Source organism: Trypanosoma theileri, assembly GCF_002087225.1.
Source record: "Trypanosoma theileri isolate Edinburgh chromosome Unknown TM35_Tth_3_V1, whole genome shotgun sequence".
In the NCBI taxonomy this organism is placed as follows: Eukaryota; Euglenozoa; class Kinetoplastea; order Trypanosomatida; family Trypanosomatidae; genus Trypanosoma; species Trypanosoma theileri.
This window is the reverse complement of record NW_021639845.1, coordinates 485,160-498,444: the sequence shown is the minus strand read 5'-3', so window position 1 is coordinate 498,444 and position 13,285 is coordinate 485,160. Positions and strand designations below refer to the sequence as shown.

The following is a 13,285-nucleotide window of genomic DNA, read 5'->3' as shown; positions in this document are numbered from 1 at the left end:
AAAAAAAAAAAAAACACCAAAGCAAGAACAACTAGAAAACATATATACACACATCCACACCAGCCGACTAGTAGTCACAGCATACACTCTACAAACCTAGTTAAGGCACACATACACACGCACAAACCCGCTCACATGGCAGAGAAGTAGGAAAATATACAAATACTGCAGAAGCACTTTAAATAAATTATCCTCTTCCACATTACGAAGCGGTTAAAGAGTATAATATACCAAAAGAAAAGACCAATGATATTCTCACTTTTATCTCATCCAACTTTTTATTCTGCCTTACGACTATTTATCATAGATTTAATGCGTGGAATAACCCTTGATGCAAACGGTTGCAGACGGGGAACGAGAACAGGTGCCATCATAAGTGTAACTGCTAACTCTATTGGGACTAATAGTTTATTCAACACAATTGAAATTCCCAGGGTAGCCCAAAACGATGGATACTTCTTTTCAGTAGATGTAATATTAGCATCATCAAGAGTATCAGATGTCACCTTATCACTCCTGATACTAAACCCATATGAACGCGCAATTCCAACCAAGTCAATGTGAAGGAAGTATAGTGAAAAGAAGATACAGGCCAATAGCACATTGTGTACAATAAGATATAATAATAGTCCACCCCCGCCATAGGCTGCAAGTTTCTGTTTTAGTGTAAGTGACGTACCAGAAGAAGAAGAAGGTTTGCCGTCCCCACTAGGTGGCATAGATGAATTATTTCCCTCGGCTCCTCCTGAAGAGTTTTCTCCAGAACTCCCACGATTCTCTGTCGTAGATTTACTGAAAACACGGTTTTCCGAATTTACAAAAAATCCACGACGGCGATAAAATAACGGAAAACGCGTCAGAAAACCGTTTGGAACCTCAAACGTTATCACGTTTGTCGGGAGGTGATGATAATAAGGCATACTACGATCAAAGGAGTAGTACTCTCGCCAGAAAACACATGGGTCACGATAACCCGTCACCTTTTTTCCGGTGCTTGTAGCAGGAAATTTGAGGGACGGACAGACAATACGATATGCCAGATCCACTGCGGGAAGTGTCATGTTACCTACAAAAGCAGTTTTTTTAACCGCCTCTGTCGCCTTCCCTTCTTCAACACCAGCGCTAACCGTAAAAGAGAGATGGCGAACGGACCCACGGTTCAACGAGAAAAAAGTAACCCGCCGCATATGAAAAGACAATACCAACTAAAATAGAACAAAAGAAAGTGAAAAAAAAAAGAAAACCAAATTAGACAAGTGAGCCATATAACAGCAAAAAAAAATCTTTCGAAACACACAATTAATAAAATATATATATATATAACAAAAAGAAAAAAAGAAAAACAAACATGCTTTCCCTTGATTTTACGAAGAAATTCATAAAAACAAAAATAAATAAATAAATAAAAATGCAGCTAGTATTGGCATCAACCCATTACAAAAAACGGTCTACCATATTACGCGGCGATCATCTTGCCACCCATGGCGAGAAACTCTGAGTGCTCATCAGTGGGGTCACGTGACACCTCTGTCTCTGCCCAGAGGTCGGGTGTCAAGAAACCGTACGTCTTGCGCAGCGCGTAGAAGGTTGCCATGATGAAGTTGCCACGTGTGCGGGTCTTGCCGCAGGAGCTGGTGTACACGTCTTCCACACCGGCGAACTCGAGAATCTTCTTTGGGACGGGTGCCGCAACAATGCCAGTACCACGTGGCGCAGGGACGAGACGGACGGCGACAGAACCGCACTTACCGGTCACCTTCATTGGGATCGTGTGTGGCTCACCAATCTTGTTACCCCAGTAACCACGGCGCACGGGGACGATGTTCAGCTTCGCTGCGATCATGGAAGCACGAATGGCGAGTGACACCTCCTTGCCGACACGAGCGCCGACACCAATGTGTCCGTTGCCATCACCGACCACGTTGAACGCCTTGAAGCGTGTGCGCTGACCAGCCGATGTGGCCTTCTGGACGGGGAAGATGAGCATCATCTCATCACGAAGATCACTCTCCTTGATCAGCTGGTCCACAATCTGGTGCTCCTTGATGGGCATCGAGAAGAGAAAGATCTCCTCAAGGGAGGTGATCTTCTGCTCCTTCACCAGGCGACCCAGCTTTGTGCATGGAACCCAGTCCTTTTCCTCGTTAGCGCCACCGCGGCCTCCACGACCGCCACGGCCACCGCGGCCTCCACGACCACGGCCGAAGCCACGCTGTTCACCAGCAGGAGCGATTGGGGCGTCAGCCATTCTTGTGCAATACTAGCAGCTGACGGAATAGAAGCATAAAACACAAAACAAAAAAGAAAAGGTAATAATTGAAGTAGATTGGGATAAGAAAACAGCTGATATAAAGAAAAAAAAATCAAAAAAGAAAAGTGAAGATGAAAAAAAAAAAAAAATACTTTTTTACAGTCTGCCAATTTTTTTTTTTTCTTTTTGTCTCCTTGCTCTGTTTGTTCATTTGCTCGTGTCTAATTCTTTTTTCTTTTTTGCCATTTCCCTCATTCCCACTTGTCAGCAAAAATAACTAGTTTCGACAAGGACGACCCGGACGAATCTTCTTCTTCCGTTTACTGTGATAGAAAACGGCGTCTGGGGTTGTCCGTTTTTTGGTGCACCGCAGATTATCCCAATTAAGAGCAAAGTCAGACTCCTCAGGTCCACAGAAAACGCCCATAACCTTATGCAAAAGACTCTGGTCGGTCCATCGGTGTTTAAAAAAACCGTTATAGTACTCGTTAAGGTACGCTGTTAAACTTCGCACTTGCGGATGCAGAAAAAAATTTACAGAACCCACTACAAAATTAGTGTAGTATGTTCGATCATCTGATAACCACCAATCTTTTCCTGCACTTACACCTTGCATATTGTGTTTTGTCAAAAATTTATTTATAGCATCTTGTAGTTCGTCACTACAACCACGCCCATTGTATGTATAACCCGTATGTCCAAGCAAACGACCCTTTGACAAAAGTAGATGTACAAGATTATTATCCAAACTTCTAAAAAAAGCTACATCTACATCCAACTTAACCCAAAAACTATAACGTTGCACTATTGGTTGATCGAAAATACCATGAGAATACCATCTCGTACCTTGAATATAATCAGGTGGTGATCGGTGCAGAGGACAAAATGGAGGACATCCACATCGTAGCCATGTGGGATCCTCTAGCAACGACCAATTTTTTTGTATATAAAGAGGAAAAGTTAAGTTTACAGGTACAATACGAAATACAAAAATAGGTTTCGTCGTTGGCAAATAATAGTATCCATCGCCCAGTGAATCCCACTCCTCCGCAGTTAGTGTAATATCTGCTTCAACATCAGTGCGCAGATCACGATATTCTTTATAAAAAGAATTAAGTTGTTCCAATTGAGCCTTAACTAATCCAAAAGTCTCGACCAATTGTTTAGCTGTTACTACAGGATAGGCATAGAAAAGTACAAAATCAACATTCCCCTGTGCCATCAAGTAGTTTCCCATCCAAGTAGGTAATGTCTCTTTTAACCTATTTACACCATGATATTGCATACTTGTGAGGAGCAATGCCAGTATGGCGCGACCATTACCTGCTATCGCTCCAGTAGACTCATTGTACAGAAACCGTGTGCATCTCGATTCTGAAGAATTTGCAGAAAGCGAATAGTCTTTGGTAAGAGGCAAACGTGCATGTGAGCGACGTTGCAATTCATCATCATTTGTCAGAATATCGGTAGAGACGAAAGCATCCATACATTGGACTAAAAAGAAAAGCGCCAAAAGGCCCATAATACCACAAGAAATCACGTGAATACGCCTCATCTTTTATCAGAAATACAAAAAAAAAAAAGAATCACAGCAAGACACATGCTACTTGAAAATATGAAAGAAAAAAATATTCTCGAAACCATAAAAGATTAGAGAATAAATAAATACAAGATACAGCTGAATTAAAAAAAAAAAAAAAAATAGAAACGTCTTCATTCCACCACGACATCCAGGAATATATATATATAATGTTACTTTTGTTATTTTTGTTATTATTCCCCATCTGGGAAGAATTCATCAGGGTGGCCACCGATACGCTTATTTTCATTCAGTTTAGCAATCTGCTGCATTTCTTCTTCAGTGAGTTTAAAGTCCCACACATTAAAATTTTCTCGAATACGATTTTGATTTGTTGACTTTGGAATTGTTACAATTCCCATTTGAATGTCCCAACGGATAACAACCTGTGCTGAGCTCTTATTGTGTTTCTTGGCAATTTCACATAATACAGGATTATCAAGCATTCCAGTTCGTCCCCCTTTCCCAAGTGGAGACCAAGCAGTGACGATTATACCTTGTTGCTTGCAAAAGTTCCGTACTACATGCTGTTGCATTAAAGGATGTAGCTCTACCTGGTTTACCATTGGTCGAATTTTGCAATTTTTGAGAATTTCAGTGAGATGATGTGGCTCAAAATTCGAGACACCTATAGCTCGAACTTTTTTATCTTCGTAGAGTTTTTCTAGTGCTTTCCATGTTTCCACATATTTGCTTTTCCCTGGCCAATGGATCAAGTAGAGATCAATGTAATTCACACCCAGTAACTTACAGCTACGATCAAAAGCAGCAAGTGCCTTGTCATAGCCATGATCTGCATTCCACAGCTTAGTCGTAATCCATACTTTTTCACGCGGGATACCAGAGTCCCGGATTCCCTGGCCCACGCCTCCCTCATTCTTGTAGAAGGAAGCAGTGTCAATGTGACGGTAACCAGCCTCAATAGCCCACCGAACCGCACGGGAGGTCTCCTCTCCATCCTCAGCCCGCCATACTCCAAGGCCAAGTTGCGGCATTCGTACACCATTGTGTAGTATCACACAATCGTAATTGCAATCCATTATAGATGATAATATTTAATAAAATAATGCGTTTTATTGCTTTCTTTTTTTTTTTTTATAATTTCTTTTATTTGATTTACGCTATTTGCTAGATGTGACGGTGTTTATAATTAAGTTATTACAATGTGTTAAAGGGATAAGATTTAAAAAAAAGAAAAAGAAAAACTCAAATTTTATCCAGTCAAACCTTAACTGCAATGACACCAGAACACCAGAAAGTCTACATATTTTCTTTTTACCAAAAGACTGCCTTTTTTTTTTTTTTGGTTTTTTTTTTTTTTTTGTTTTTCTTCTCCCTTTCGGGAGCAAAGCTACAAACTCGCCACTATACATCGTATGAGGGAGAAAGGCGGTATGTTATTTTTTTTTTCTTTTTTTTTTCTTTCTTTTTGTTAAGTGTACATGATAGCGCCTCCACTTTATGATGCGTACGCCTCTGCTCTCTCAAGGAGACGCGCCAGACGTCGCTCTACTAGAAGGCATTCTATTTGGCCAAGTGAATCTTCCGCATCCACGGCATCATCAAAGCGTGATATTATACCAAAATCGGCGAATAATAACTGTGGCATTTGACGAATAATTTCTTGAAGAATTGGAAGCTGCAGTTCCATATCCACTTCGCGACTCCATATTGATAAGTGCGTCAATGATGATGCGGTGTCACGAAGTATATCCATCAGGTCGAGTAACTCTGTTTTGCTGAAAGGGTTATCAGATAGGAGAAGCCTGTGAAGGGGTGCTAATACAGGACGAGGAATAGCGGATGCAAGAGTCAATCCAGCGTTTCTAATACTCAACGATTGAAGTGTAGAGGGTATAAAGGATGCAAATGCCGCAGTTGCCCCAGATAGTCCAAGTTGTGTCTCGTCAAGAATCAAATTCTCCAAAGTATTTTTACACAAATTTAAAAGACGAGCCAAAGCGACACCACCGTTTTCATCACTTAGGTCATTACGTGACAATTGTAATTCTTTTAAAGTGAAACTCTCAATATCTTTAGATGCATCAACCCATTCCATAATGTGTTCTAATGTTAAAGAATTACCATTTAAGTGTAGTACATGTAAGCGACAAGATACTTTTGTTAACCATTCAGCTTCATCACTAGACCAACAATTATAAAGATCATTATGTCCTAACAACAGTGTTGTAATATTGCTCTTGAAAACTGCCTGTAATAGGGTAAGAAAACATGAAGGTCTTGAAAATATACTAACATCTACTGGGTATCCAGTGGCTTTTAAGATTGCTGGATCCATTTCATATGGTGATTCATTAAATCCCATAAGGTTTCCTTCAAGAGAGAGAGTAGTAAGTGTCTTGTTAGTTTCAAGAGACTTTGCTAGACAACGAATACTTTCCGGATACAGACTATTATAGGCGAGATCCAGTACTGTAAGCGTTGTATTTGATTCTAGCGCAGCAAAGAGGGAAATACAACCAGGTGATACATAATGCGGCACATCCACACGTTTTACTGAAACTGTTTCTTCTTCTGTACTCTCTTTATCAGAACGAAGTGCAACACGTTTTCTAGCAAAAGTGTTGTGTCGCAATAAGAGAACTTCTAATGATTTATTCTCACGAAGTTTTTCACCAATACACTTTGCCCCTTGACTTCCAATGTGGCAACTGCATAGATCAAGCAAACGAAGAGATTTTAATCCTTGCTTAGTTGGAGGAAAGGGCATATCCCAGTTACCTCTGGCTTCCTCCAATAACGCGGATTCTTCTTCGGCTATCTCGTCAGCAATATTTATAAAGTCATCATCCGGTATTGTATCTGTGATAACAACTGGTGCTCCTTTGATATTACTATCATCATCATCACTATTATTCTCATTTTCTCCATTCTTTTCATCAGAATCATCTTCTTCAACATCATTTTTTCTTGAATGTGAAGCTTTTTTCTTCTTGATAACAGAACTTTTTTCGTTACTCAATTCCACACTAAGACTCTCATTAAGTAATTTTCTAGAGGTATGATAATCTAAAAATAATCCCTTTCGTTCAGAAACTTCTTCCATCGCAGTCTTCTTCCTCTCTGATAAGAGTACGTTGAACAAATTATCCGCCTTATCAATGAGTTCATTTTGAATACGTTGTATTTCTTCTTCGTCTAATACTATCTCGTGGCGAAGCACATCAGCAGCACTTGTTGCCCCTTCATTACCTATAGGATTACCTCGTAATCGTAATACTTGTAAATGAGACCATCCGCTCCGTCGTTGACAATAGTTTTCTATCTTCAGACGTTTCTCTTCAGCCTGCCTTGCCTTTATGGCACTATGCTCTTTTACAAGTACATCAGCATCGTCTAAATATGTCTGAATACACAAAACACGTGCTTTTTTTTCCTCACGATGCAATCTTCGAAAAAGTCGACGAAATTTCTCAATGAGATGAGGTGGAAGACGTTTTCGTTCTTCTCCCTCTTCTTCTTCTTCTTCTTCTTCTTCTTTTTCTTCTTCCTCATTTTCTTCTTCTCCATCTCCCTCGTCGTTATCATCATCACCCTCTTGCAGTTTCTGCTCCTCATCTTCTTCCTCACCTTCTTCTTCCTCGTCATCATCATCATCATCATTACCATTATGATTACCATGTGGTATATCTCCCGCCCTCCTCTTGGCGTTAGTATTTCTTTTCTTATCACTGTCACCTTCACCATTATCACCTTCTTCTTCTTCTTCTTCTTCCACCTCCTCTTCCTCCTCTTCTTCTTCCTCTTCTTCTTCATCTGTATCTGGAAGAAAGAAAGCAATATCTTCTAAACGGGTTTCCTCAGCATATTCTTCGTTCTCAGCATCTTCCCCAGTCTGGAGATCTTGTGGAGTAATTTTTGTATCAGATGCACTAAGAGCTTCTAGTAGTAGACGTGCACCTTCTGTACCAATGTTGTTGTAACTGAGATTAAGCTCAAGAAGAAATTTGTTTTCCTTTAGATATTCTGTAAGTAGAGTAATAATATCGTTCCCATCAGCTGAAAGCCCTAGATCATTACCTTCAAGATCTACAACTTTTATCATAGAATTTTTTAACAGAGGTAAGAAATTTACTGCTACGTGACTAAGAAAAGTATAAGGAACTCCTAACACGAGAAGTTTGAGAGCTGCTTCAAAGAATTCTTGCAATTCTGAATAATCCATATCTTCTAAAAACTCTCCAGCAAGGACCAAATAACGTAGTTGTCCAATCATGCGACGATTAGCAACTAATGCCCTTAATACATCTGAGAGATAAGTTGAAACAGATGGTGCTGAAGTCAATATAATTTCTCGCATACTCTCTGATATACTGTAATTTTTTCGTTCGGTTTCTGTACGCATTATATGAGTAACAAATTCCACTGTTTGATCTGATGGCAATTGTACACTGGGGAGAATATCAAGTTGCGCATGAGACTTCCAAATATGGGAAACGTGGTGTACAATTAGCGGCATTTCACCTGTCACCATAATATCATTCTCATCTTCTGTTTTTGCAATAAAAGGAATTTTTCCATGAAGAATTGGTATTAAGGAAGGTGTTTCAGGTATTTGCCACTGAGAAATATTAGCCCTAGAAGCCACAACATAAGGACTGAATTTCGGAATAGAAGAACCAATGCGACGTGTTACTTCTGTTCCTAACTCTTTTGCAGATGCACCGCACTCAAAACCAACAGCACCATTCTCTTTTGCTTTTTTCCTTAAATAATATTCCACAGATAGCCTTGGATTAGCTGCCTTTTCATTGAGATGCATTGCCTGAAATTGTACTTTTGTATCATCAGTCAATGTTGGACACCAAGTACGTGACATCTCTTATTTACTCAGTAGGACTTTAATAAAAATAAATGAAAAAAAAAGAATGAAGTAAAAAAAAAAAAAAGAGCAAATAAAATAAGTAGATAACACATATCTCTCTCTTTCTTTCTTAAAAAAAAAAAAAAAAACTCTTTTCGCTGTCCCCGGCACAAATGAGAAATATCTTTATATATATATATATATGTTTTTTTTCGTCATTATTTTTCGGATCGTTTTCGTTTAGTGAACATGCGTTGAAGAGGCCGTAGCCGTCGGAATTGTTCCACTTCATCATCTTCAGATCCCAGTACCAAAGGTACAGGAAAACTATCCTCACCACAAAAAGGACATGGTATAACAACTGGTTCTTCAGAAGAATCTAACAATTTTGTCTCATTTGACTTTATCAATTTCTCACAAGAAGAGACACAAAGAACATGACCACAACCCCAAAATCCAACAAATGTATGAAGTCCATAAGAAGCATCAAAACCTGTTAAAGGACACCGTATAACCACTTTTTCACCTTCTTCTATGTTCGAAATTTCACAAACGTCACTCAACCTAGTAATGCAAACACCACTATTTGAGTCTTTCTCCTTTGGTGTTGCATGTCGTTTTCTTCTCAATATATCATCTAACAAGATCCTTTTAGAGTATAAACGTCCACAAAGATCAAATACAACAGGTATTTCAAACGGCTCCAATGACAACGTACAATGTGACCAGCGTTGGGCATTCCGTTCTTTTATTGATTGTACCGCATCAGAATCTTTTCCTTCTTCTTTTCTCAACTCGTCTGCAGTAACAAATACCTTTGAACTTTCAAGAACTCTTCGCTTGTTAGAAAGTGCTTGACCATCCCCTCCCATTGACTAAAAGAGAGTTTGGTAATAATAATAATAATAATAATAATAATAACAATAATAATAATTCCTATAATTTTTTATTGTTATTATTGGTATTATTATTACTATTATTAAATTTATTATTATTAATTATTATTAATTATTAGAGTAATAGAAAAAAGGAAACAGAAAAAAAAAGAAAACCATATAAAAAATTAAAAAAAAAAAAAAACAGAACGTATTTATGTATGACAAAAAAAAGAAGATAATTAAAGAGATAAATAAAGTCCTAATTTCGTTACATAAGAACATAAAAAATCTCCTTTCTCCAGGGATATATAAAAATGTACATTGGCAAAAAAAAAATTTTTTTTTAACAGCTTCCCCTGATAATTGTCACCCCACATGTAATTTCAGCAAAGGGCACGAAGTTTCAAGAGAACCAAAATCATAATAAACAGTTACATTATAATCAGCAGTTTCACCTATTACAGATGTTCCTAATGGCACTTCATGTTCTAATGAAAAGGCTTCATGAATTGTTTGACGGAAATTTCGAACAATAAGCCCTGGTTCAACACGAGTAAGCCACATGCGAAACCCTTCACCGGTTGTTCCACCATGAGAATTTATAATTTTTTGAACTACCGCATAAAGTTCTAAACCGGAGTCACAAACAAATTGGTCGTCAAAAATTGGCATCCCCACCATTTTATGGTGAACTATAACCTTCCGATTGGGAACTCCTTCCTGCATTAGAATTCTTTCATTCTTAACAAAATAAATCAAAAAAAAAAAAATTAAGAAGAGAGAAACGAAAAGAAATCCAGAGGAAATCAAAAAAAAAGGTAAAAGAAGTAAATAAATAAAAGCAATTAAAAAGAAAAAAGGAAAACAAAAAACCCGATAGTTTCTAAATCGGTTCCTTAATTTTTAACGCAACATAGAGCTATTATTATTATTTTTTTTTTTTTCTCTCGCTCTCATAATATATATATATAGTATGAAGAAACAGAAAAAAAAAAAAAATCACGTTTTACTATTAGATGACACATTGCTATTCGTATCACCTAATCTTGACTCCAGTGAAGAAATTCTTGCGTCTAATGCGTCCAAACGACCACATATATTTTTTTCAAGTCTTTCCAATGATGCTACAATGTTTGCCATGGTTACAGCAATAACGGGTTGTTTTGGTTCCGCAATACTATTACTCCTTAAACCAGGACAACTCGCACTCGAACCCATTAAAGAAGCGCCTTCCAAAGAAGTATGAACAGAAAAAGAGGAACGACTCACAGGAAGAGGTTCAAGGGAAACAACAGGATCCCATACAACTCGAAGTAGACGAAGAGAATTTACGTCACTACTATAAATATTTAATCTCCAACGTTCGTGATCTCCACGACGTTGACATTCATCGGTACAGTACAATACCACTCTATTATATAAAGTTCCTTCATAAACCATTGCTTTTTTGCTAGCAAGGCTTCCAGCCCATATATGACCTAGAAAAGGTGTATCACTTGGAGCAACTCCCTCAGCACGTGTGACATACGTCATACCATTCCATGAATTTATAGGATGTTGAGCAAATAAACCCATATAACATTTCTGAAGTTCCTCATTATTAGTTTCAAGATGAGAAAGTAAATACAAAATATCCTGTTCACTAATAAGAGTAGTATTACCCCAATAAGGAGTTTCACAATCTGTATTTCCTTGTTGCGGTGTTACAACAGTAGGAAAATTATACCGTTTCCCCACATAATGCATTACAGAGGCATTTTCACTAGCGTTAATTGAATTTGTAGGGTATACTTCTCTATTTTCTGGTTCTGGACCATATTTCCCGGTAAGTATCGCAAATAATTGTTCCTCTTTACCTTTGTATGCTGCAAGATACTCTTCTACACGATCTAATTTCTGAGGGTTATATTGCTCATAAAATCGGTATAGACGTTTATAGTATCCTTGTTGAATGCCTTCATCAACATCTGCATCTTTTTCGTGAAAATAACCTGAGTTACTCTCTTGAGAATCCCAGAGACTTTCACTAAAATTAGAATAATTCTTTGAATATGAACTTCGTGGAACCTGGCAATTAGCACTTGGGTGGAAAGAAACAGTTTTAACCATCTTTGCACTTGGCTGTGGTGTCACATTTCCTTCTTGCGCAGTTTGCTCAGCTGGGAAGAGACCACTCATAAGAGCCTTACATAAAAAAATGGAAAAAATAAAAGAAACACAAACACAAACACACGGAGCGAAAAGAACAAGAAATAATAATAATAATAATAATAATAATTATTATTATTATTATTATTATTATTATTATTATTATTATTATTACAATAATTATAATAATTTCCGATATAGATAATAAAAATAAAAAAAAGAACCAGAGCTTCAATGCGACCTTGTACTCTTATGATTTCAAGAATATTACTATTTTGATTACCTTTGGTTTATTTAAATACCATAAACTCCATTGTGATAAACATCATTCTCTAAAAAAAAAAAAAAAATAAATAAAGAACAATATTATCACTATTTATCTCAATAATAAAGAATAATAATAAGAAACTTAATTATAATCATTACTACAATACAAAAAAAAACAATTAAAATATCAATATGAATCGAAATGTACCAAATTTGTCTGCATAAAAACTCCAATCCCAAAGAGAATGACTGCAAAACCAAATATCCAGAATAAATATACCTACTGACTTTGGTCAAGGCTAAAAGAAAAAAAAAAAAATAAAGAAGAACAGCGAGAAATTATTCTACGCTATTCAAAATAATTACTTCAGAAAAATGTACAAATGATAACAACAAGGTGAAATATGAAGAATCACACTCCCCACATGCCTGCCGGTTAATTCAACCGGCAAGACTCCAGAAAAAAAAAAAAAAAAGATTCCAAGGCCCCATTCCTCTCCAAAAAAAAACCCGCTCGAGGGCACCCCGGGCGAACGAGCGGCGCGGGAAACCAGGAAGCCGGAAACCCAAAAAGCACCCACGGCGGCCCGCCCGCGCCCCACCCGGACCCAATACCGCGCAAAAAAAAAGAAAAAAAAAAGCCTGGGCGGGGGAACGAGACGCGGAGGGCGGGGGGAAGGAAAACGCCAACCCCCGCGCCCACGGTAAGAAAAATAAAATAACAGGGCGTCCCCCGCCCAGCCCCAAAAGAAAAAAAAAAAAAAAAAAAAAAACGGGGCTCCCGGCGCGGGGGGAGGGGGGTGGGGGGACCAGGGGCCCCTCTTTCCCCCACCCGCTGCTCGGGAGTTCGGCAGAGGGGTTTCTCCCCACAAAAAAAAAAACCCCGCGTCTGGCCCGATGTGGGGGCGGGGATGGGGGAAAAAAAAAAACCGGGCCCTCGCCAACCCCGAAGGGAAAAAAACAACAACCCCAAACCCTTCAACAAACGAGGGCCGAAGAACAAAAAAAAAAACCCCGCTTTGCACCCCCACGAATGGAAACCCCATCGCGCGTTAAAAAAAAAAAAAAAAAGTATCGACCTTATTTCCCCCGGGCATTCGTTCTTCTTGAACGCCCTTGGGGCTGGCGAAATGGGGGTGCCGGATGGCCCTCTTTCTTAACCCGCCCCCTGCCCGCGGCGAAGTGGGGGGGTGGGGTGTCGGGCCGGGTGGGGTTTCCGGGCCCTACAAACCCCAGGCCTCGGGGAGGGAAGGGAAACTTGATTTCCCGAAAATCAAAACCCCCATTAAAAGATCGCGCTCCGAAAAAAAAAAAAAAAAAAAAAAAAAAAAAAAAAA

The 13,285-nt window shown here is 38.6% G+C and overlaps 8 protein-coding genes across 8 annotated transcripts; all 8 read right to left on the bottom strand.

The window, feature by feature from the left end:
• Window positions 1–278: 278 nt before the first annotated feature.
• TM35_000032890 (uncharacterized protein) lies at window positions 279–1,187 on the bottom strand (the record flags this gene model as incomplete). The annotated part of the gene is made up of 1 exon (XM_029022056.1): window positions 279–1,187. One exon carries the CDS (start codon window positions 1,185–1,187, stop codon window positions 279–281), a length of 909 nt encoding a protein of 302 aa, XP_028886602.1.
• Window positions 1,188–1,456: 269 nt separating this feature from the next.
• Window positions 1,457–2,248, bottom strand: TM35_000032880 (putative 40S ribosomal protein S2; the record flags this gene model as incomplete). Its single annotated transcript, XM_029022055.1, has 1 exon — window positions 1,457–2,248. One exon carries the CDS (start codon window positions 2,246–2,248, stop codon window positions 1,457–1,459), a length of 792 nt encoding a protein of 263 aa, XP_028886601.1.
• Window positions 2,249–2,528: 280 nt separating this feature from the next.
• TM35_000032870 (putative glycosyltransferase family 15) lies at window positions 2,529–3,806 on the bottom strand (the record flags this gene model as incomplete). Its single annotated transcript, XM_029022054.1, has 1 exon — window positions 2,529–3,806. One exon carries the CDS (start codon window positions 3,804–3,806, stop codon window positions 2,529–2,531), a length of 1,278 nt encoding a protein of 425 aa, XP_028886600.1.
• A 218-nt stretch (window positions 3,807–4,024) lies between these two features.
• Window positions 4,025–4,870, bottom strand: TM35_000032860 (prostaglandin F synthase; the record flags this gene model as incomplete). The annotated part of the gene is made up of 1 exon (XM_029022053.1): window positions 4,025–4,870. The coding sequence occupies one exon, from the start codon at window positions 4,868–4,870 to the stop codon at window positions 4,025–4,027; it is 846 nt and encodes a 281-aa protein (XP_028886599.1).
• Window positions 4,871–5,289: 419 nt separating this feature from the next.
• Window positions 5,290–8,670, bottom strand: TM35_000032850 (uncharacterized protein; the record flags this gene model as incomplete). The annotated part of the gene is made up of 1 exon (XM_029022052.1): window positions 5,290–8,670. The coding sequence occupies one exon, from the start codon at window positions 8,668–8,670 to the stop codon at window positions 5,290–5,292; it is 3,381 nt and encodes a 1,126-aa protein (XP_028886598.1).
• A 203-nt stretch (window positions 8,671–8,873) lies between these two features.
• On the bottom strand, window positions 8,874–9,527 carry TM35_000032840 (uncharacterized protein; the record flags this gene model as incomplete). The annotated part of the gene is made up of 1 exon (XM_029022051.1): window positions 8,874–9,527. The coding sequence occupies one exon, from the start codon at window positions 9,525–9,527 to the stop codon at window positions 8,874–8,876; it is 654 nt and encodes a 217-aa protein (XP_028886597.1).
• A 372-nt stretch (window positions 9,528–9,899) lies between these two features.
• TM35_000032830 (uncharacterized protein) lies at window positions 9,900–10,259 on the bottom strand (the record flags this gene model as incomplete). Its single annotated transcript, XM_029022050.1, has 1 exon — window positions 9,900–10,259. One exon carries the CDS (start codon window positions 10,257–10,259, stop codon window positions 9,900–9,902), a length of 360 nt encoding a protein of 119 aa, XP_028886596.1.
• Window positions 10,260–10,532: 273 nt separating this feature from the next.
• Window positions 10,533–11,711, bottom strand: TM35_000032820 (uncharacterized protein; the record flags this gene model as incomplete). Its single annotated transcript, XM_029022049.1, has 1 exon — window positions 10,533–11,711. The coding sequence occupies one exon, from the start codon at window positions 11,709–11,711 to the stop codon at window positions 10,533–10,535; it is 1,179 nt and encodes a 392-aa protein (XP_028886595.1).
• Window positions 11,712–13,285: the final 1,574 nt, after the last annotated feature.